The 22,456-nt window shown below is 40.4% G+C and overlaps 1 protein-coding gene across 1 annotated transcript; it reads right to left on the reverse strand.

Annotated features, from left to right (window-relative positions):
• Positions 1-5,296: 5,296 nt before the first annotated feature.
• On the reverse strand, positions 5,297-22,211 carry ZNF330 (zinc finger protein 330). The gene is made up of 10 exons (XM_047798974.1): positions 22,020-22,211; positions 20,037-20,165; positions 18,404-18,423; positions 18,207-18,277; positions 15,544-15,623; positions 13,025-13,151; positions 12,487-12,591; positions 8,866-8,912; positions 7,441-7,558; positions 5,297-6,281 (listed from the first exon to the last, which is right to left on the reverse strand). Exons 2-10 carry the CDS (start codon positions 20,154-20,156, stop codon positions 6,007-6,009), a joined length of 963 nt encoding a protein of 320 aa, XP_047654930.1. The 5' UTR covers positions 20,157-20,165; positions 22,020-22,211; the 3' UTR covers positions 5,297-6,006.
• Positions 22,212-22,456: the final 245 nt, after the last annotated feature.

Genomic DNA, 22,456 nt, shown 5'->3' on the forward strand with positions numbered 1-22,456 from the left:
GTGCTATGATGAAATCTTCTCCAATATCTAGAATGGGTTTGTTTTGAGATTTCATTAATGACTTCATTCTCATTGGCTTACAAAAACCTCATAGGCAGTATTGAAGAAAGAACTCCAGAGACTAAATATAACAGCCAGGATGACTGCCAGTATCAATAATTTAGCATCTTTGGTTTTCATTGCAGTTTGGTGACAGTATCCCAAAGAGTATAGTTTGATGTGCCAGTTTCGGATTTCTTCATTAATGTAAAAACTCTCAATGTGCGGATGTTGTGGAAGATATTTTCCACCCCCTACTTTCTCTTTTTAAGGAATTGCGCAGCTACAAATTTCTGTACCTAACTTACTGTTTAACTGATAGTCAACTTCCCAGGAAACTCTGATGGCATTTAAATTTTGTTTGGAAATACTAACTTTTCAACATGTGAAAACATTTAATTCTATAGTTACGTGAAATAGACCAAAGTGGTAACACTTCAAGGTCTGGAGAATAACCAAGTCTGTTAGTTTCCTATTGCTGCCATAACAAAGTACCACAAATTTTGTGGCTTCAAACAATGCAAATTTCTTGTCTTGCAGTCTAAGACAGATCTCACCGGACTAACTTGAAGGTGCTGGTGAGGTTATATTCCTTTAGGCTCTGGAGCAAATCCATTTCCCTGCCTTTTCTGTTTCTAGAGGCTTCTCATATTCCTTGGCTTGAGGTCTCCTTCCTCAATACTCAAAGCCAGCAAGGGAGACCTGAGTTTTTTTCTCATGTCACTGCAATACCTTCTTCTGCCCCCTTCTCAAGTTTAAGAACCTTTGTGATAACATTGGACTCAACCAGATAACACATTAATCCTATTTTTAGAGCAACTGGTTAGCAAACTTAATTCCAGGAGCAGATTTGACAGCTACTACCTCTGCTAGTCTCAGTGGCTTACCCGGTGGCATGACCCAGATCATTGTCCCCCAGGAATTTAGTCACCATGCCCTCCATGGGCTAGGGTACTTGGCCAGGTCCGTTTGCTATCCCAAGTGGGCAAAGGAATGCCTAGAAAATCCAAGAGAATCTCCTGGATTCTACTCACATTCCTCTCTGTCCCCATTATGTCAAAGCTGCCCTTAAACCTTCTGACGCAGAGTCATTTATCTCTGCCAAACAGGTGATTCCTCTTCTTGTCCGTTGTTCCCTGGACATAAAAAGCCAAGTCGATGGGCATGGTTTATCATTCAAGGGAGTGTTTATATTGTGTACCCTGAAGAAAGGTGCCCCCTTTGAGCACCTAGAACAGTAACCAACAGCTCAGAGTCACAGGGATGAGAAGCAAAATGTTCCCAGCGATTGAGGGATTGATGGCAACCCTGCTTCTTCTCTTAGTTCCCATCGTGTTTGCCAAGGGCTGTTGCAACAAATGACCACAGACTGGGTGGCTTAAAACAACAGCAATGTGTCCTCTCACAGTTCAGGAGCCAGAAATCAATGTGTGGGCTGGGTGTGTTCCTTCTGAAGGCTCTCAGAGAGCATCTGTTCCCAGTTTCTCTCCAGCTTCTGCTGTTTGCTAGCAGTCCCATGCATTCCTCAGCTCGTGCTGTATCAGCTCAGCTCTGCCCATCTTCACGTGGACTTTGTCCTTATGTGTCTGTGAGTGTCCTCTCTTATTCTTACAAGGACACCAGTCTTCAGTTTAGACCCATGCTAACCCTGGTATGAATTTAACTAATTACATCTGCCAACACCCTATTTTCAAATAAGGTCATAGCCTGAGGTTCTGGGGAGACATGGATTTGAGGGGCATACTATTCATTACAGACTGAGTCCCGTTCTCCCCAAATATACATGTTGAAGTTCTCACACACACACACACATACACGCACACCCTATTGGGAACAGAAATATCTTTGATTCAATGCGTATCTGTGACTTGAAGGACTGTGTCCAATCCTTGCAGAGTATTGCCTCTGCGCTGCTACCAGAGTGTGTCTTCAGCAACCATTGCAACATATCCTCAGGAAGGAAGTTTCCAAGTGGCATAGAGCGTGATACCAATGAATCTCATGGTCACAGGCATATTCCTGCCCCTCCCTTGCTTTAAAGATGGTCCCCTATTGACATGATGTTACGTGGTTTCCATGCCACTGAATCAAAGCCCCCAGGTGCTGATGCTGGATGAGGCCCTGCAGGAAAAAAAAGGCAAACCTGTTCCACTGAGAGCAGACCCCCGGCCTCTCAAGGCTGACTGGTCTGACCTGCCTCGTAAGGCAGTGGTGCCCCATCAGAGGCTCAGCATTCATTTCTGTCACTTACAGGTTTGACATGTTGCAGTGGTGGTCATGACGTCAGCTTCGGTAAGCTGGATCCCATGCTGGCCCAGGAGGTGTCCAAGTCTCTAAGTGCAGATGGCACGACCTTTCTCTAGAAGCCTAGGTGAGGTGGCTGCATTGTGATTCTTTCACTGCAGCTTGCCACACACTCCACAAAACACCGTTTTCTCACCACTGCTGTCTCCAGCATAACAGAAGCTACCCCACAGCTCAAAGAGCAGGGCTGCCTCCTCTGCAACCCAGACCCACTGCAGAGCTCTCTCTCTCTCTCCTGCTGTGGATCCATGCAGAATGAGCAGCCTTAGCATTCTCTGGTATATGGCCCAGAACACTATGCTTTAGTGTGATGTATGCTGCCTTCAGAACTCAGGAGGCTCCCCAGGCATTTCCTGCCTTCTTCATGGTAGAAGGTGGATGTAGTCATTTTTTATGCTGGAGGTGATACACCAGCCTGGCCCTGACCACCGGACCCCCAAAAATGTTTTGGATGTGGCATATAGTTCACAAGGTTTATCCTCTATTCTCTGTAACTTGTATGTCTTACTAAGGCCTCAATGTTCCAGCTACTTCTTGCTCATCCAGCCCCAACACACTACCATTGAGAAACAGACCCACATTCTTTAGGATAAAGTGTCAGAGTTAATAAAGCCTGGAGACAAAGCTATTAAGTATAGCGCCTATTCCATGAGAATATAAACTGTTTCTGATCACCTTTTTTGATTCAGAGGAAATTCATTTGCAAAATCCGAAGACTACTTTCCTTGGACGTGGGCCATATATATCTACTCTAACAAAGATGCCACACCTGACCTGGCATTTGCGATCAAGGCTACTGCTTGACTGAGCTTAAAGTTGTCTGTAGTCATCGTCCAGAATCATACAGTTTCTGCAGGGCCAGACTGGGTGAATTAATATAGTTAGGATGGGATTTTCATCTCGGCATTTTTTAGATGGCTAAAGGTGGCACTAATTTCTGCTCCAGACTCTACCGCTGTTTTTTGCTATCTTGGCTGGGGTGAGAGGGTAGGAGGTAGTAGAGTTTCAGAGGTTTCCCCTTAGCCTTCCAAACACCCAGTGAAACCACTGTAACCTTACACTTGATCAAGACCCTCGTTATTAACTAACCCCTCTCTCACTTGAACAGGGGGAGCAACAAGGACACCTTGAGTCTCTGGAGGGCAAAATCAATTCAGACTCTGTCCAAGACACCTTGATATGTTTTATACTCCCCCTTCCCTGAGGTAGAATCATGAACAGATGCCTCTAAGTTTGGGGGACGAATTACCTTGTCCAGATGCCGTGGTGCTTAGGGGCTATTGTGGGACCCAGCCACCTCCCCTCAGTGGGCTGTGGGTCTGAAAACTGACTCGGGTCCCGAAACTGAGCAAGGGAGGTTTACTTTTTACTGGGATAACCACCCTTCAGCCTCAGTGTTATTCACCTTTGATTTTGTCTAACAGTACACATGAGGCGTACTCTTATTGGTTGCCCATTTTATTTTGTACCTAAGGGTGCTGTATTCTCCATAACGCTTGGCAGGTCGGGTTCCTTTGGGCTAATCACTCCCACCTTGGTGGTCACTTTGATAAATGTGACCCGCTCACTTTTGGCAGACAGGCATTGCCACTGTTATTTCAGGGTCTTACCACCCATTGCCATCAGCCAGCTAAAGTTTGTAAGAGCTTGCTTCTGTTGTCAGAAGTAGCCTACAGAGCTACCACTAAGTTTTCAGTGACCCTTGTGCCCCTGTCATCAGCACACGCCTTTATGGCCTTGTTAGATGGTCTGTTAGGGATTCCCGTGGTCTGTAATCATCCAAAGATACGTCTGTGCTTTTCAGGATTCCCATGTCCCTCAACCACGTAATCCTCTCCTCCATCTGTGCCATTCAGCTTTGCTCAGAAGTGGCTATTGCTGTTTCTATATTTCTAGAAGCTTTCCTGGTAGTGAGTTCACATCTCCCAGGATCCTAGTCATGGTTTTAAATCCTATTAACTTAAGACAGCTCTTATCCTGTAACCCAAGGGCCCAGTGCGGGGGCTATTACGGAACTCCCCCCTAATTTTATGTCCCATCCCTCCTATCACCACCCCCAGAGTCCAGGTTCAAGCATTCTCCGCCAGCTCCACCTAATACACTCCAGTCAATTCTTGCAGCAACTCTGGGGTACAGTCTGCCTCCTGTCTCATCAGGCCAAGCACCCCTCCAGTTTTGCTTCACCCTAATTACAGCTGCTCAACCCTAATTCTAGGTCTAGTGGCAGGGAGACAGGGCAAGCCCTGAAGGGGGCACACCCTTAACAGAGAGAAGTGAGCTGTGGCTACAGGCTCAGAAAGCTTAGGAGTCTGGGGAGTAAAACTCCTCAGCAGCACCCATTCAGATGTCTCCATCTCACTTTCAGGGTCCAGATTTTTCCAGACAGTGCTTTAAGCTCTGCAAAATAGACCTGTCTTGATTTACAACTGTATTTGAAGTTTATTCATTCAGTCTTTAAGTCCTAGCTTGGTCCTCATTTTTCTCAGTCCTCCTGGTACAAGAGATGAAAGGGCTTTTTTTAGCGCATCCAGAGGTCCTGTGGCTTTCACACCTGGCTTCCAGGTGCCCATTACTGCCCTCTGATCTTCATTATGTTTCTATGGAGTAACAAGAGCTTAGCAATAGCCACCCGACCTGGCTATCCCCATGGCTACAATTTTCTCCATTCTTCTCAAATGCCAACTAGTCCAATAATGCAGTCCTTCCTACCACACCATCCCAATTCACTGTCAGCATAAACTGTAACCACTGGAACTTGTGCCAGCAACTGTCTGTTCTCCACCTCCCATGAACAATGGGGTCCGGCTCCATCACTTTGTGTCTGCCATCTATTAACCTCTGCTACCTATTTCACATATTAGACAAAAGAAGAAACAGTTTATGTAAAAATATTAGAATGCTTTCCAAAAATGGTTTAAAATACTGAGAACAAGAAATTAAATATCAAAAGAAGTTAAGTGAAATGCTAGATTTATTCAAAGAAAAATGGAATTTCCTGGGTAAAACATCTGTGAAATAATAATGATTCTGTGTCTCTGAAAAATGGCTATATAGTCACCTTTGTCTATACATCTAGACAATAAAAGGAAGTACTACATAGGACATAGAGTGCGAAGAAAGAAATGAATGAGTCAATTGCTAAAAAATACATTTAGCTACTTAAGATATTGTGAATATTTAATGAAAATTTAGCATAAAACATCTGATTTTTATCCTGTGGACAAACAAGGAAAAATACAATAATTCATTTACCCATTATATTTTATAAAATCAGACTGAATGATTTTATAAGCAGTGTTTTTTAATAAAAACAGCAATTTAATTTCAAACAAATATATTACCATCCTATTCCTTTATCCTATATATGTATTTAATTGGCAAACCTACTTACTAGGTTACTGAAATCAGTAAAAATCCAATCCATGATAGTTCAATTGCTTGGATCAATAAACACCTTAAATTTGAAATTCATTTTTCTTCTGCTAGAGGCCTGATCATCAGTTCCTATGAAAACGCTACGCCCTACTCCTTGTCCCTGGAAGTGTGACTCGTCTCTCACACAACATTAAGTGGCAGCTTGTGCTCTTGAACATCCATGCACGATTTGTCGGGCACACACCTTCCAGCTCCTCAGACAAGGTCATCTATGGGCAGGCAGCCCTCCTAGTTCTCTTGCTCCTCATAGTGGGCGTAGCCACTGGCATAGGTCCTTCCTAAATTCAAGTTAGTAAACAACTCTGATGACTCGGCATCTGAATCCTTTCCAGCTTCTTCTTCCTCCTCGTCATCATCCTCTGCTTCATACTCATCTTCTTCCTCATCATGGTAGCTGGTATCACCATACTTATCAGAGGCAAGGTTCTTCCAATACGTGTCATACCCAGAGGCTCCATCGCCCTCATCACCTCCAGCCTGCCTGCCAAACTTCAGGGAGCGCGCTACGAAAACAGACATGCGCACGGCACGTGGTTAGTCCCAATGCTCTATGTCCTCGTTCTCTTCCACAATACAACACAGAGTTACGGGAACTTGACTGGCTGCTTCTTACTCTCAAATGAAAGTCAGTCACAGTGTCCTTACTTCCTCACTTAATAATTAATTGGAAAGAAAGGAGACCTCAGAAACAAAAATCAATTCTATCCTACTCAGAGTCTAGATATACATCATATGTAACAAATGATAAAGAAGACAATGTCATTTCATTAAATCTACACAAAGCTAGATAACAAAAGAATAACAGCCTTCTCCACACATAAGTTAAATAAGGCATGTTAAAAACTAAAATGCCCTCTGATTAAAAGTTTATTTTCAAATCATAGAACAGCTGATTTCAGGTCATTCCATTTTTCTCCAGAGAGCTATTTTATAATTTAGATGTCCTACAAGACGGACCCTTTTGTTTCTTCAGCCTTAGTAGCAACACAAAGTTTACTGCAAAAAAAATGTCATCTCACCTCATTGTGGAACTATATCTTTGACTGAACAACGTATTGTCAGTGTCATTTAGAATCATCGTTCCATTCTGATATGACGGGTAGAGAGTCGAATTCTCTTAACAAAACTGTAAGCTGCATTACTGTAAGCAAGTCTGCAGTAGTCAAATTCCTTCACAGAAAAGTTTCATAAAAACCACAAAACAATTCCCTACAGTAGTGATGTATAACATAATAGGCATCACTGTTCAAATATCACCACACCTAAGAATAGCTTTAAAATGAATTTCAGCTTCCAAGGACTGAAGATTACCAGCTCTTGACTATTAAGGATTTATTGCTACTCAATTACTTAACAAGGAAGCCGCAGCAAAAACAGAAAAATCATTCTTTTTTGGTCTCAAATTTCAGTATTCACTATGTCATTAACTGAAACAAATGCCAAATATCAAAGTGAATGATGGTATATTTCTTAAGTTAAATTGAGAAATTTTACTCAGAAATTTTCTAAGGCTATAAAATTCCATTTGCTTGAAAGAACACATTCATCTTTTCGAATATAAAGAAATGGCAAAAACAAAAATAGAAAGAAAAAAAAAAGGGATAAATCTTTCTAAGCATGAAAGCAAAAACCCCTCCAGTGCTATTTTAAGAAGAGCCTTACTTGACATGCTAAGATCCTTAGTTTCCTGAGTCTCATGTCCACATTTAGGGCAGGGAGGCTGTTTTCCTTTTTCTTGCTTAAACACCTTGCTCCTTGTGTGATCATCACAGAAACAAGCCTATATCGGAGAGATTAAACTAAGCTAAATAAGTAATTCGAAAATATACAGGGAGTTCTTGTTGTGGTGCAGTGGAAACAAATCCAACTAGGAACCATAAGGCTGCAGGTTTGATCCCTGGCCTTGCTCAGAGGGTTAAGGATCTGGCGTTGCCATGAGCTGTGGTGTAGGTCGCAGACATGGCTTGGATCCTGCGTTGCTGTGGCTGTGGTGTAGGCCGGCAGCTGTAGCTCCAATTAGACCCCTAGCCTGGGAACTTCCATGTGCCACGGGTGTGGCCCTAAAAAGCAAAAAAAAAAAAAAAAAAACAAAAACAAAAACAAAAAACACCCGAAACCCAAACAAAAAACAAAGATACCACTCAGTAGTTCAAAGAAACTTAAAAAGATATACTCTTGTTAGGGCAAAAATTAAGACTGGTCACACTCCTGATTTCAATTTCTTAAGGGCAATGGTCTTTGCCAAGACTCCTCTCAACTATGGCCTAACACAAAGCAGAAAGTATATGCAGGGTATGACATGCAGACACATTTATTCATAAATATGAGTTTTCACAAAGCCTCTGATGACATAATAGTGACCAGCTTATCCACCTGCGCAGAGAATGAATACAGTCCAACCAGGGACACAGACAAGTGGAGAGGCAGTTACACGACAATACACACTGAAAGGCAAATGCAGAAGGGGAGCACTAAACCAGATTTCCGGGATTCAGGAGAGGCTTCCGGGAGACACAGAGTCTTAGCTGAGATCTGATGGAGAATGGGATGCGGCACAGTAAGCAAGGATGAAAAAGTGATCTGGGGCAGAGGAAAACACACAGACAGAACCGGAGAAGAGTTGGGAGAGAATTAAGAGATGGGTTAGGAATACTAGTAAGAACCTGGCAGGGAGTGAGTCAGCTGTATCTGTTCAGGGATCTGTGATAAATGGAAATGCTGAAGACAAGGTCTAAGGAGACAGACCATTCTGGAAATCTTCGCTTTACTCAAACTCTCCAAGGCAAGTGCGTTTTGACATTAATGAAAATATGCTTCTGGTCAGGGTATTGTCCGTAAATATAAGGTAAACACAGAGCTAAGATTCAGGAGACACAAGTGCTAATGCCGACTCTAAGACAAGCCCACCCGAGGACCGCCGAGAGGTCCCTAAGCCTGCCCAACTTCATTCACAGTCTCTAAAAGAATTTAACTACATAATGTTCGAGGATCCTCATAGGTTCATTTTAGCGATAAATAATCCGAGGGCTGATGAAGAAGTATGGGGATTAAAAACAAAATCTAAAAATAAAAAATAAGAAAGTATACCTTACAACGGAGACAGGAATGTTGACCCAGTCGATTACAAGAAACACCTATGGGGGAAAGTACATAATATCCAGATTCAGAGTTGGAATAAAACACTATTTTCTATATATTTATACTTGAGAATGTCCTGATGTAGAGTCTTAGCTCAATTATTAATTTTTTTTTTGCTCATAACCTGATACATAAAAATGAGAAGAAAGGAAGCCAGCAATTGCACGTACCCAGCATTCTTCCCCTATTATTGCTCTAATTATTCCCCAGTCTCCTTCTATTGCTCCAAAAGTAGGAGATGGCAAACTTCATTAATCATATTGAGAAAACTGAAACGGTAAAAAATCATTTTTTCCATGTCACTGGCTAGACTCTTCACTTAATGATATAGTGGTTAAATTTTTAAAAGAATAATGGTCTCCATTAATATGTATTCGTTCCTGGTAGTGTAGGCTATTGCCATTTTTTGCAAAACTTCTGATGAGAAAACAATACTTGAGGTGGAAAAGTGTGGCCATGAAGAGAAAATAATGTTCGAGTGGGCAATAAAACAGATGGAAAAATCTCAAAATATTTTCTTTTTTAGTCTATAAGCAACATTAATTTTGGTCATTATCTATAATTAATGAGGAAAAAAATCTAAACTTAGGTGCAAATATTTCAGAAAAGCCAAAATGTCTGACATATACTGAATATGCCAAAAAAAAAGAAGACAAAAATAATTGAGAAGTATAGGAATGAGAAAATAAACTAACCCTTACACTGATACAGTCTGAATATAAACTATTAAATTTCAATTTATTTAGAGGTCTTGAAAAAAATAAAAGGAAATCTATCTTTATAATTCAAATATATGACCAATTGTTTCTAACTTGGGGATTCTTTTAAGTTTGCCTGGTTCATAGGGAGCTTTTTCAATCTGAACAAGGACATATTTTTTTAAAAACTAAAAGAGGAGTTCCCATCCTTGCTCAGCTGTAATACACCTGACTAGGATCCATGAGGACTCAGGTTTGATCCCTGGCCCTGCTCAGTGGGTTAAGGATCAGGCGTTGACATGAGCTGTGGTGTAGGTCACAGACATGGCTCAGATCCCTAGTTGCTGTGGCTGTGGCGTAGGCAAGCAGCTACAGCTCTGATTCAACCCCTAACCTGGCAACTTCCATATGCTGTGGGTGAGGCCCTAAAAAGACAATAAATAAATAGTGATTTCCCAAATATGAGTATCACTGCTTCTGCCCAACTATCGTGCTTTCTTCTACAATAACACCACTATTTCAGATGGATTTGTTACTTGTCCTGCAAGCTAATAATAAAAGTAAAAATCAACTGAGTACTTCCTATATATTAGGCATATACAGGAATACCAAATTACTCCAATAATAGGTACATCATTTCAGTCTGTGGGGAAAAAAACCTGAAAACAAGTAGAATATATTTCTACTTGAAGATATGCCCAGAGTTCTGAAGTTCATTCTTCATTCAAAGGATATATATCACCAAAATGCTATAAATTCCTTGTACATACAGAACCAGAACACAGGTTGAAAGTACACAGGGCCCAGTCCAACTTTCCACCAGGAATTTCTGATACAGACTCTTTCCCCATCCCTATCTTCTGAATCTTCAACATGCCCCAAAGACACAATCCCATGAAATTCACTGTTGTCTCTCATACCTTCACCTTTACCTCCCAGAACCCAAATCACCAGAATGGGATGTTGACCTGCCAGCCTCCCCCCTAATTATCTCAGCCATACACAGAGGCATTCCAGTTCACTGCCCTATTATTTTTCTCCCCAAGAGTTAAATCTTGAATTTATATAAAAACGCATTTCTCCCAGATTCTAAAAAATATTGTGACTTTCCTAGTTTTAGATTGGGGGCAACAGTTTTCCTTTAAAATCTCTTTCTTTCTTCAGAGTATTTTAAAAGAAGGCAGGATGGAATACATCAAAGCCTGCTGATGGCAACCACTTAAATTAGAAGTCTCTGGGCCATTTTAATTACTTTTAAAAACAAAGGCAGAGTACACGTAGGTTTCCCCACCCCAAACACCCTTCCCCCTGGTTACACAGGTAAATAAGTATTTTAAAGAACTTCTAAATCTTCCGATTCATAGTTGTAAGGTCAAATCCAAAAAAGATGAGATACAACCAATTAAGGAAAGAGAAACAAACTATCTTTGGGGTTAACATGTATGATTAGGACAATACTTCACAAAAAATACTTCAAGTACTGAATGGCATCTGGCGAAGGAAGAATGGCAAAGAAAAAATAAAGCAAAATTTAAAAAAGTAAGGAAAGCCAAGGAAACCTGTGAATGTGCAATGAGAATAACTTTAATATGAGGTATCAAAGACATGGTAATAGATTTATCTTGAAATCCTTTCAATTATTTCAAATAAAAGAAAATTATTATTCTTTATTTTCCCTTTGTCATTTTCTGAATCACTAAAGCCTCTTGATGGTATTATAGCCTTATCATTCAAAGCTGCCTGTCTTTGGGGTTTAAATGCTACAAAATAAACAAAGCTTCCAAGCCCCAAATAAAGTAATTCAATTTTTATATTATATATTCTGCAGAACCCTAAGAACAGCTCAAAAATGCTAAATACTTTCACATGTTCTTTAATCTTTATTTTCTTTAAAATTTGCAAGAATTATGTGTGTATATGTATCTTAGGCTGATGACTTATCAACTTTAAATTTATAGATGAGTTTTTAAATTTATAGGATTAGCATTTCATACTAGAATAAGAACCAAATTCAAGGAAGTGAATTGGAATTTCAGTCTTTCCTATGACGGTATCTACTATTTAATAAGGGCTTTCTAAGTGTCAGGTATCACACTTATGCTTTATATGGATTCTCATCTCAATTAATTTTGAAAAAAGAAACACCTTCCCTTAATACATAACAAAACTCAGGTTTAGAAAGATTTGGTGATCTGCCCAAAACAAGCAGCCAATAAGCAGATTCAAGTCATTCTGAATCTCAAACCTGAGCTTTTGAGAATCAACAGAGTAGAAATAAAATACAGTCTATCTGTAGAGACGATACCATGAACCCATCAGTAACAATGGTTCTAAACTGGAATATACGTGAGAATATGTGCAGGTTAAATACAGACACCTGGCACCTACCACAGACTTAAATATAGCCTCTCCAAGATGAGGCCTATGCACCTCTATTTTTTAAAAACCTCCACAGGTGTTTCTGATGCACACTCCTGTCTAGGAGTCACTGGAACCAACTAGCAAAAATAAATGAGGGGTATACCATTTATCTGGGGACACATGGGAACAGGATGGGGGAGGGTGGTTAGTTGTTATAGCAACTTGGAGGTGGAAATGGCATTCAGTATTCAGGATAAGAAATGCAATGAGTCCTGTGATGCCTCACCCCACAAAATGAAGACCCAACCCAACCAAAATGCCGCTGGTACCCCATTGAAAAAAATGGATTATATGTGTTCTGAATTTTTTCTAGAAACAGAAAATAGATATTGAATTAAATTATAGTCCTTAGAGGCCACATGAAGAACTAGATTCCTTTTTCATTAAGTGTTAACACTTATACTATTAAGAATCTTGGATATAAAGAACATCTAATATATTAAAAACTTACATTTAAATGTTTCCGCCTCTAAAACTTGGCAACTGGCTTGATGTTCAAACTGATCGTCTTCACAGAGAAAGTTATGGCAAAAAGAACAACTGAAAATTCTCCCTCCTATTGGATTAAAAAACAAAACCAACAAATGTTAAGTATGATGAAATTTAATTTTAAAAACTCCTATCAATAAAACTGCTCTGAAGAGATGGTGAGTTATTACAGATTTATACCAAAACAGCACAGCAGTTTTTGTTCTGGTATAAGGGTACAAAAAAATTTGACCACTGAACCACAAAGAGTGAACCCCCGCTATACTCTGGCTACTCATGTAACACCATGCTCAAAGACACCTTCCTGCCCTACCTGCCTAGGGAAACAATCCTGGTGTTGCCTATTATTCCCAGTATACATATCTTTTCCAGCTAAACTGATAACCAAAACAGTGTCAGCTCTACAGATTGATAGCACCCTGAAAAAAAATCTTAAAAAGAAGCATCCAGAATGTTTCAGTCAGCCTTCACTTCAGCAGAGCTTGTATGTAACCACTCACCGTGGTCCCAGACACCCCGTTCACATTCCACACACTCGGCGTCGGTAAGTGGGCAGGCACAGGCATGTGTACTGAGACACTTCCTACCATGGCAAACCCAAGCTTCACAGAAGTCACATATTGCACCCTGCCACCAAAGAACAGGAACAATTAATCTTTGACACGTGACTGGCTGCAACCATTGTTTAATGCAATGACAACCACCAAAATTTTATGAATTCAGGAGTTCCCCTTGTGGTTCAGCAGAAACAAATCTGACTAGCATCCATGCAGACACAGGTTTGATCCCTGGCCTTGCTCAGTGGGTTAAGGATCTGGCGTTGCCGTGAGCTGTGGTGTAGGTCGCAGACATGGCTCGGATCTGGTGTTGCTGTGGCTGTGGCTGTAGAGTAGGCAGGCAGCTACAGCTCAGATTAGACTCCTAGCCTGGGAACTTCCATATGCTGCAGGTGCGACCCCAAAAAGACAAAATCAATCAATCAATCAATCAATCAAATGAGGTCTGGGGTCCACAATTTAAGCATTCCTGTCTATAAGCAATTCTGGTAACTAAAATGAATTTTTTCAAATATTAACATTTATGACTTAAGAAAATTCCTTTTTATCTGTATAATTTATAAAATAATCATACAGCTTTTCTAGAATAACTAAGAGAAAATAAAACTTCTGCCAGCATCTTTTTTTTTTTTTAAGGTAACTTATGCTTTAAATCATTATTACATTTCCTTGCAGGAAAAAAAACTAAATATAGAACTAAAGGACAAGGTAAGAGTCCAATTCTCTATTGACTGTAAGACTATACCTTCCAATAACACTATGATATCTACAGAACGGTGAGAGCTAAAATCTTAAGGAAATGGGATTGGATGGTCTCTCCTTTACAGGTAAGGAGTGACAGCTACCTGACACCAAGTCTGAGTGCCAGAGCTACTTTAGAGCCAAGCTATGATTTAAACCCAGGTCTTCTGAGTCCCAAAATCAGTGTTCTCCTATTCAAGGCTCTGTAACGAAAGTGGTAAAGAGCAAATAGGAAGAATGTTTTTGGAGTGGTAAAAATAGATTACCAGTATGGATAGCAAATCCTCAAATATATCTCTTGGATTACTCAGAGTTCTAGCAAGAAAGAAGGAGATGACACACTAAGCTGGGTAATCCAGGAGAGTTTAAAAGAGAATTTACAGAGAACAGGGAAGGGCTTAGAAAAACGACAAGGGATGGTACCCCCTCTAGGCCTGAAGGGTCAAGGGTAGGGAGGGAGGTGCCGGAGCCTGGGGAGAGCCGTGTGGAGACGACTACGGGGCACACAGGAGGACAGGGGCCAATCCATGTGGACACCGGGACAACCTGGGGGGGAGTAAGCTGGGAGAATGCACACTCGGATCATAATTTCCTCCCACTGTCAGGGCTCTTGCCAGAGTCCTCTATGGGCTGAACCAGAAGCCCTAAGTAAGAAAGCCATCGATCCAGTTCACACACAGAAGTCAGGCTCCCAGGGCAAGACAGGGTGGGGAAGAGTGAAAGAGGAGGGCATCTCAATCGGCAAATAGAAGATGGCCAGGAAAGCACTTTTCCAGAATTTAAAGCTAGTAAAGCATCAATTCTACTTAAACTTTATATGAGGTCATTTATACTCATACAACTTGGTGAATTAAAAAAATAGTAACTTGATAAATGGAGATATAAGCAAGCTACCAAGGAAGATTACAATGGCTTCTGAATAAAGATTAACATTGACGATCTTATAAAGTAAAGAAAGAGTAATTTTAAGATGATTATGCATAATTCTAGCTCTTGTTTCTGTAAGATAGGCACACATGAAAAATATAAAAGTCGGCCTCATGATGGAAAACAATGCATTCTTTGAAAATTATTATAAATATTCTACTATAAATATTACTTTCCTCGTGGTCTGACATTTGGACCTAAGCATAAATTCATGCAAAAGAATATACTAAACTAGTCAAAAAAGTAACATATTTAGTGAAAAAGAGAGCAAAATACATTATTATTTTAAAACAATGAATTTCCTTTGAAAATCTGACATGTAACAGAGAGAACTACATATAACTATACGGAGTGAAAAGCATAATTCTGTGTTTACATTTTGAAATGCAAAGCTTTAAAAAAATAAATACTCCTAAATTCTTTTGGAACTAGCCTGTTTTTTTAACCAAACTCTTGAATGTTAGTCAAGCAGGGCTTTTCGGTAGAGTAAATAACATTGTGTGAAGTCTAATTAAGACACATTAGGAAGGTACCACCACTGGCAAATGAATTGCTGTTTAGGTCGACATTAAATGAGTTTCCATTCCCGTACATTTCCCCAAAAGAAGGAAGCAGTCAAAAACAAGTGGGTAATAAGTGAAAAACATGTCACAGATAATCCAGAAAACTCCAGACTGACTGAACCAAGGGGCAAAGCAGTGCTATTTAGAAAAAAATAACTACATATTGGTCAATATGACTTTTTCTTACCCTTGAAAACCTACTGGTCTAAAAGATAAGGACAAAAAGCTCACCACCATTGCGAGGCCGGTACTGTAGACACCAGCATGTTTTATGACACAGTCTGAAGACTTCATCATGCACTTTGTTTTCCCTATGGCAAGAAGCACATTCTTGCTATTAGTCTTACAAAGCAGTACATGCAAATGTTCACTAATTCCTCTTTGTATCTAGCCCCAGTTCCTACAGAAATCATTTGAAAATGAACAGACAGAGATCAGACTGTTTACTGAAAAAAAGAAAGTGGACATAACCAAGATCTCATTAGCTGAGTCAGATCTTTTATTAGGGACTTACATGCTAATTCATGTTTGTACTCAAATCAGAAATTAAAGGTTATGCTTAGTAATCTAAAGATCACTTAGAGTAGTTTAAAATCTTATGAATTTTCAGATGAATTAAAACAGATTTCTGGAGTTCCTGTTGTGGCTCAGTGGTTAACAAATCCGACTAGGAACCATGAGGTTTCAGGTTCGATCCCTGGCCTTGCTCAGTGGGTTAAGGATCCAGCATTGCTGTGAGCTGTGGTGTAGGCCGCAGACCTGGTCGGATCCCGCGTTACTGTGGCTGTGGTGTAGGCCGGTGGCTATAGCTCCAATTAGACCCCTAGCCTGGGAACCTCCATATGCCGTGGGAGCGACCCTAGAAAAGGCAAAATGACCAAAACAAAAAAAAAAACAAAAAAAAAACAGATTTCAAAAGTTATGATTTAAAAATGAATTCTACATTTTATATTTCACAATAAAGGCAGTCTGATTTAAAGTTACTTATTTCTTTCCATAGAATATCAAAAAACAAATGAAATAATAATTATGCAAATTTGGGTTCATTTTTAATGTTTATCCACAGGTAAAAATTTATAAACATAGCCCCCAGGTAAACATTCTTCCAACAGAATTGTCAAATAGTGCCCAAGTGAGGACAAAAATAACAGGAAAATAATGATAAAGCTAACAATCACAATATACCCAGAGGAGATCTGACCTAGCAGCAAATTACCAATCCAAAACACTGTCAGGAAATTCATTTATCACATACTATGAGAGGATTAAAGGTGACATAGTAATCACCCATCTCAGACTCCACAAAGTGGAACATGAAAGAAACAGAAGCAGCTCAATTTTCCATTACCTTGATTACTAAGAAACAAAACTAGACACTAGGAAATGGGAAGAAAGAGAAACTGGAAATGAGAGGCAGCAACCACCCACCTGTTCCATGTCCAACACTAAGTGCAAGAATCAATAAGTGGGAAATGCATACACAGCACTACAAACACTGAAACTATGGGAAGGTCCTAGGGGAAGCTTATCTCAATCTTCTCCAGTCTATTTTCTCACTCCACATTCACTGGTCTTTTGTAAATAAGGATATAAAAACTGGCAGATGACTCATTTATGTAGGCCAGCATTCTCTTTTCCATTAATTACAGACTGCAAAGACATCTTTGAAAGCTAGAACAACACTAGAAACATTCAGGGGTATAGCCCTAAACCTTCCTATTATTCTGCAATGTTCCCAAAACACATTTAAAAGAGCACAGCCCTAACTGCTTCACCTGAAACTATTATCCCACAACCAATGGGGATACTTATTCAATAAAAGTTTGAGTTTAAAATTTTATAATTCAATAATTATATTCACTCTAGATTTCTTCACTGGAGGTCTTCAGAACCTTTAACATAGTAGACATATGTAATAGATTCTCCCAGATGGGACCAAGGGAATGAAGCACACAGCACATCTCAAAAGTACACACTGCTTTAAGAAATATCTATTAATATCACAAGTACTCTGTGGAAGACTATTTGGGAAACTTTGATCTAGTTTTACTCTAAATAATCATTCACTCTAAATAAAAGTTTCCACTAACGCTTGGGAACTAGGTAAATGGCTTAGGGACTTGATTCTACTCACTTGGGAATACCTATGAGGAAATTCAAGAATCATACACTAAGAACCAAACAGACAAACTGATTACAAAAACTGGCACTAGGTAAATGTGGAACAAAATTATTTTCAATGGTCTAACATCTAGCAGGCAAAATCAGCAGGAATCAAGATTTAGAAAAGAAAACAAAGATATCAACAAGACTAAGACAGTACAAATAAAAACTCAGGATCACCAGAGTTCCCGTCGTGGCACAGCAGAAACGAATCCAACTAGGAACCATGAGGTTATGGGTTCGACCCCTGGCCTTGCTCAGCGGGTTAAGGATCCAGTGTTGCCATGAGTTGTGGTATAGGTCACAGACACAGCTTGGATCCCGAGTTGCTATGGCTGTGGTGTAGGCCAGTGGTTGTAGCTCCGATTGGACCCCTAGCCTGGGAACCTCCATATGCCCTGGGTATGGCCCTAAAAAGCCAAAAAAAAAAAAACAAAAAACAAAAAACTGAGGATCACCAAACGTTATTAGTCTGAACCCTAATCTTTTAATGTTTAAAAATTTAAAACAACATGTGGTAACATTATCTAAACTGTATCTTAAATTATTTTCCAGCATTACAACCAAGACTTGATAGTTTTTTGGTAGGCCAAATAACCTTTTGTTATTTTATTAATAGTAAGGCATAGCATAACTGTAAATGATAATGGTAAACCCACAGGTTCAAATGGATTAAATGCAAAACAAATGATTAATAAAAGAAAAGGCACGTGTCCTTTTCACATACTTACCACACTGTGCGCAAATTGGTAACTTCTGTACAGAATTACAAAAATAGCAAAACGCTCTATTCTTCTGCCGCCTTGAAATGTAAAAGAGTATTTTAAAATACAGTCAAATAACAGATAAAAGATCACCTATATTATGACATATAGAAATGCATAATACATTTATTATTATACAGATAGAAAAAGAAATAAGAATTTACCTCTGACACTTGTCACATTCCTGTAAAACAGAAAAACATAACATTAATTTTTCTACTGGCAGAAAACTGCAAACTTGCTTGCATTATAAAGAATATCTTGTTTTTCACATTAAGATTTAAGTGACATTTGCCCAAACCCTCCAACTCCACATATGTATACAAGCATCCACACACCAATAACAAAGGGAAGCTCTTGGACAGACCACACTAGAGAAAGAAGTGGCATTTTCACAAAAGAGGCTAAATTCAGAGGCGGGTTGTTTTTTGGATTTCTTCCTTTAAGGAATAAGACAAATAATACAGAATGGACATAAGAAACAGTAGCAAACAGTATGCTGAAGCTCACAGAAAATCCTGAATTCTAAACATGGTATTCAGAGCTCTCCAAAATCTGTCTCTAATCATTTTTCAAACCTCACTGGCTTGTTCTCTTTAGATTCCAGTCCCTATTCATCAGCCATTCTTGAAATGTCTTGTATTGTCTTCTCCATGCCTTATTCTGATACTTTTCCCTGAAAAGTCCCTCCGCACATCTTTAGCTACTGGATGTTCTGGTGATGACCACACTTCCTCTATGAACTGCACCCCATTCCCACATGCAGTGTTCTCACCCCTTAGTCCTAATGTACCTTACTCCCAACTATACCTTTTCTGCAGCACTCACCAAAGTCTAGCTCTGACTGCATGTAGTATGCATGAGTCATTTCTTCTTTTGTCTGCCCTCTTTCTCCTCTCTAGAAATGGCCCTGACAGGGAGTCCCCACTATCCTCTCTGTGCTATGTAATCTTGCCCCTCCTCCATTCCCTCAACCCAGTCATAAATATGAGCTAATCCTGAGATGGGCACCCGCCCAAGCCCAACCTATCAGAGCTCCTTCCCTCCCTGTGGGCAACCAGATGTGATGGGAGACAGGCCAGCCCTGAAGCCAAACAAAGGGAATGGAACTAAATACCGGGCTAAAGCCAGGACAACCAATTGTTCCAGGTTCTACCTGCCCTGCATCCCAGCTACATCCTTGCCCTACCCAACTATACTAGTGCATTATTTATTCAAGAAACTCTATTTCTCCCTAAATCTAACTTAAGTTGACTTCTGTCACTTATAAAACTTAATACAGAAAAGAACTGAGCCATTAGCCTGTGGAAACAGGGACTCTGGCGTTCATCTACGCACCCCCACAAAAGCCTGCACTGGTTTCTGGCACAGAGAAGACACGTGACAAACATTTGAGGAATTAAGTCACATCAAGCATTTCATGTATGTTCAATGAAACAAAAAAAAAAAGAGAGAGAGAGAGAGAGATAAGGAAACAGAAAATGTGGACAGGAGTAGAAATAGGGAAATGGCCAAAGTAAGGGAAAAGGTAATGATGATATATAATGAAACAGCTCCAATTAATAGGACAAACTGAATAAGGTATACTGGGTTAGAGGAGCTGGAAAATGTCACAGTTCCTTGTATTCTTGTTCAGTATGTATCGATTTGTTACCAAGAGTAGCCCAGGTAATATGATAGCTTTTATAAATAACAAAATCAAAATTCACCATTACTCAGTGAAAATGAAAACGGACATGCCTTTAATACAAATTTAAACAGTTTTTCAATTATCAACGAATATCCAAAAAAATTTACCATTGAAGCATTGCATGGGTGTTTAGCTAAGTCAATAGTGCTTCTTGATGCTCTTAGTTGCTTCTCACGTTCCCGGCGGTTCTCTGCCTTCTTCCTCGCACCAGTCTTTTTTTTAGGCATTTTCCCTTTCTATACAAAAAGACAGAGAAAATATAATTGCCTTGTTTCATTCGCTGTTTTAAATAAGAAACTAAGGAAGAGCAGAATGAAATGTTCCTATTCTCATTAAATTTTAAACGCAATCCTGCCATTTTGATGGTTAAGCACATTTTAAGCCTTCATGAAATATTAAGCACACATCCTCCCAAATAAAATAGATGGCTTTTAAAATAAGGCACTTATTTGTACTACTAAACAATTCTCAAAAATGTAAACACCAAAAAGATTGATTCTAACAGCTAAAATGGTTTTCTTTCCCACTGAGAAACAAAAGTTTCTCTGATGTTAAATATTCCTTAAAAATTAGTCTGTACCAAGTGAAAAAAATTATTAGGGACACATCATTAACAAGAAAACATTAAAAAGTGTATTATTTACCCAGTTCATATCGCTTTTTTAAGCTACATATTCAGATGACCTGATGCTGCCAAGACTGCAAGTGTTAAGTCCTTTTTCTCCCATGTAATACCTAAATAAAACATCTAGTAGTCAAGTCAAATAACCTAAACTACAAAGTCAAACTGTCCTCCCTGAAGAAAATATTAAAAGCGTCAGAGTTAGTTTGACTCTGAAAGCTGCCTTTCCCTCTATGTGTAGTGAGCACATGGTCTTAAGAGAGTTCAAAATGAAGAGCATATGTTTACCACACATACAAAAATAAGGGCTTTAAAACTGGCTTTTACAAGGTAGTTGAAATAACTACCACGTTTAGAAAAACAAGAATTTTACTAAATAACACATTTTTATGTGGCTTTTCATCCATCTGAAGATCACAAGTTCCCTGAGGATTCTAGCCCTATCTTTCTTGACACTGTTTGGCTCCCAGCCTTGCCTGGCAGAAATCAAAGTCATGTCCATGATACACGGAGTTTCAAGAAACCGCACCTCGAAATTTACATGTCTCATTACAATACAGCAAAATCACACACCAGCTTGTACCTGAAACAAAACTAAGGTCATTCATAAAAGTTTTCCTACTTTATGGGTTTCAACGCTAATGTTGGAATGCCCAATCAAAATCCGAGTGGGAGTTGCCTTAGTGGCGCAGTGGTTAACGAATCCGACTAGGAACCATGAGGTTGCGGGTTCGGTCCCTGCCCTTGCTCAGTGGGTTAACGATCCGGCATTGCCATGAGCTGTGGTGTAGGTTGCAGACGCGGCTCAGATCCCGCGTTGCTGTGGCTCTGGCGTAGGCCGGTGGCTATGGCTCCGATTCGATCCCTAGCCTGGGAACCTCCATATGCCGCAGGGGCGGCCCAAGAAATAGCAAAAAGACAAAAAAAAAAAAAAAAATCCGAGTGGTCGTTAGCTGAGACTTAAAAATACAGACAAACCAGACCGAGAGCTTTAACTGAGTTAAGTGGTTACCGGGAGTAACGTCCAAGTCCACTAAGTCACCCTTCCAGTATTTAAAATGACAAAATACACAAGGTGAACAAAATGTGTACTGCCCTGGCCAAAGGAGTTCATAAAATAATCACAGGGTGATCATCGAATGAATTCCTGCGTCCCCAGGGGTGAACCCGCTAAGTTGAGCCTCCTTTTTTCCTCCTAGTTTGTTTTGTAAACTTTAAGAGTGAATTCTATTTCTCAGCCTTATATGGACTTAAGCCCTTCCCCAGGACGTGGCCCGTGTCACGAAATGAGGAAACAAGCCCAGGGTGCCTGCAGCTTTGGAGGTAAGTCTGCAGCCCGAGGACCCTGCGGGGCGCAGGGGGCGTCCAAAGGAGACGACGTAGGTGCCACGCGGCTGGGGGAACCAACAGCCGGCCCCCGCCCGCGGGGCACCCTCCCTCGCGCGCGCTCCGGGCCGACCTCGCTCACCCTCGCAGGGAGGCCGGGCTCACTCCGGGGGCCGAGGGGTAGGGATAGCGTGAGGCCGGCCCGCAGCAGCACCAGATTCTATTCCTGGACCACGACTCCGGGTGGGGAAACGCTACTAAACCCACGGAAGGCGGACCGAGCAGCTTCAGGGTACTGAGAGACGGACCGGATGTCCTCTGACGTCAGCAACGTCCTCACGGCCGCACGTCAACAGGAGAGGACACGCCCACTTCTGTTCGCTCCGCCCCGGCCCTCCCTCTCCCGCGGAGGGCGGAGCTCCCAGCCCTGACCAAGAGGGAAGATGGGGAAACAGAAGGGGGAAAAAGATGGGGAAGGCCTCCTCAATTTTGTTTTTAGAAAAGGAGAAATCTAAAGGAAGAGACAAAACTAAGAGGAAAAAACTTCTCCATGAGGGCTTCATCAAATCTCCCCTTTCT

Source organism: Phacochoerus africanus, chromosome 10 (genome assembly GCF_016906955.1).
Source record: "Phacochoerus africanus isolate WHEZ1 chromosome 10, ROS_Pafr_v1, whole genome shotgun sequence".
NCBI classification, from domain to species: Eukaryota; Metazoa; Chordata; class Mammalia; order Artiodactyla; family Suidae; genus Phacochoerus; species Phacochoerus africanus.

What these genes read in the sequence shown, in the direction of transcription:
- ZNF330 (XM_047798974.1), bottom strand. Translation starts at nt 20,156, where the DNA reads ATGCCTAAAAAAAAGACTGGTGCGAGGAAGAAGGCAGAGAACCGCCGG. An exon ending in GAATGTGACAAGTGTCAGAG is followed by an intron (nt 18,278 to 18,403) that starts GTAAATTCTTAT and finishes TTACATTTCAAG; the next exon opens with GCGGCAGAAGAATAGAGCGT. An exon ending in ACCAATTTGCGCACAGTGTG is followed by an intron (nt 15,624 to 18,206) that starts GTAAGTATGTGA and finishes TTCTTGCCATAG; the next exon opens with GGAAAACAAAGTGCATGATG.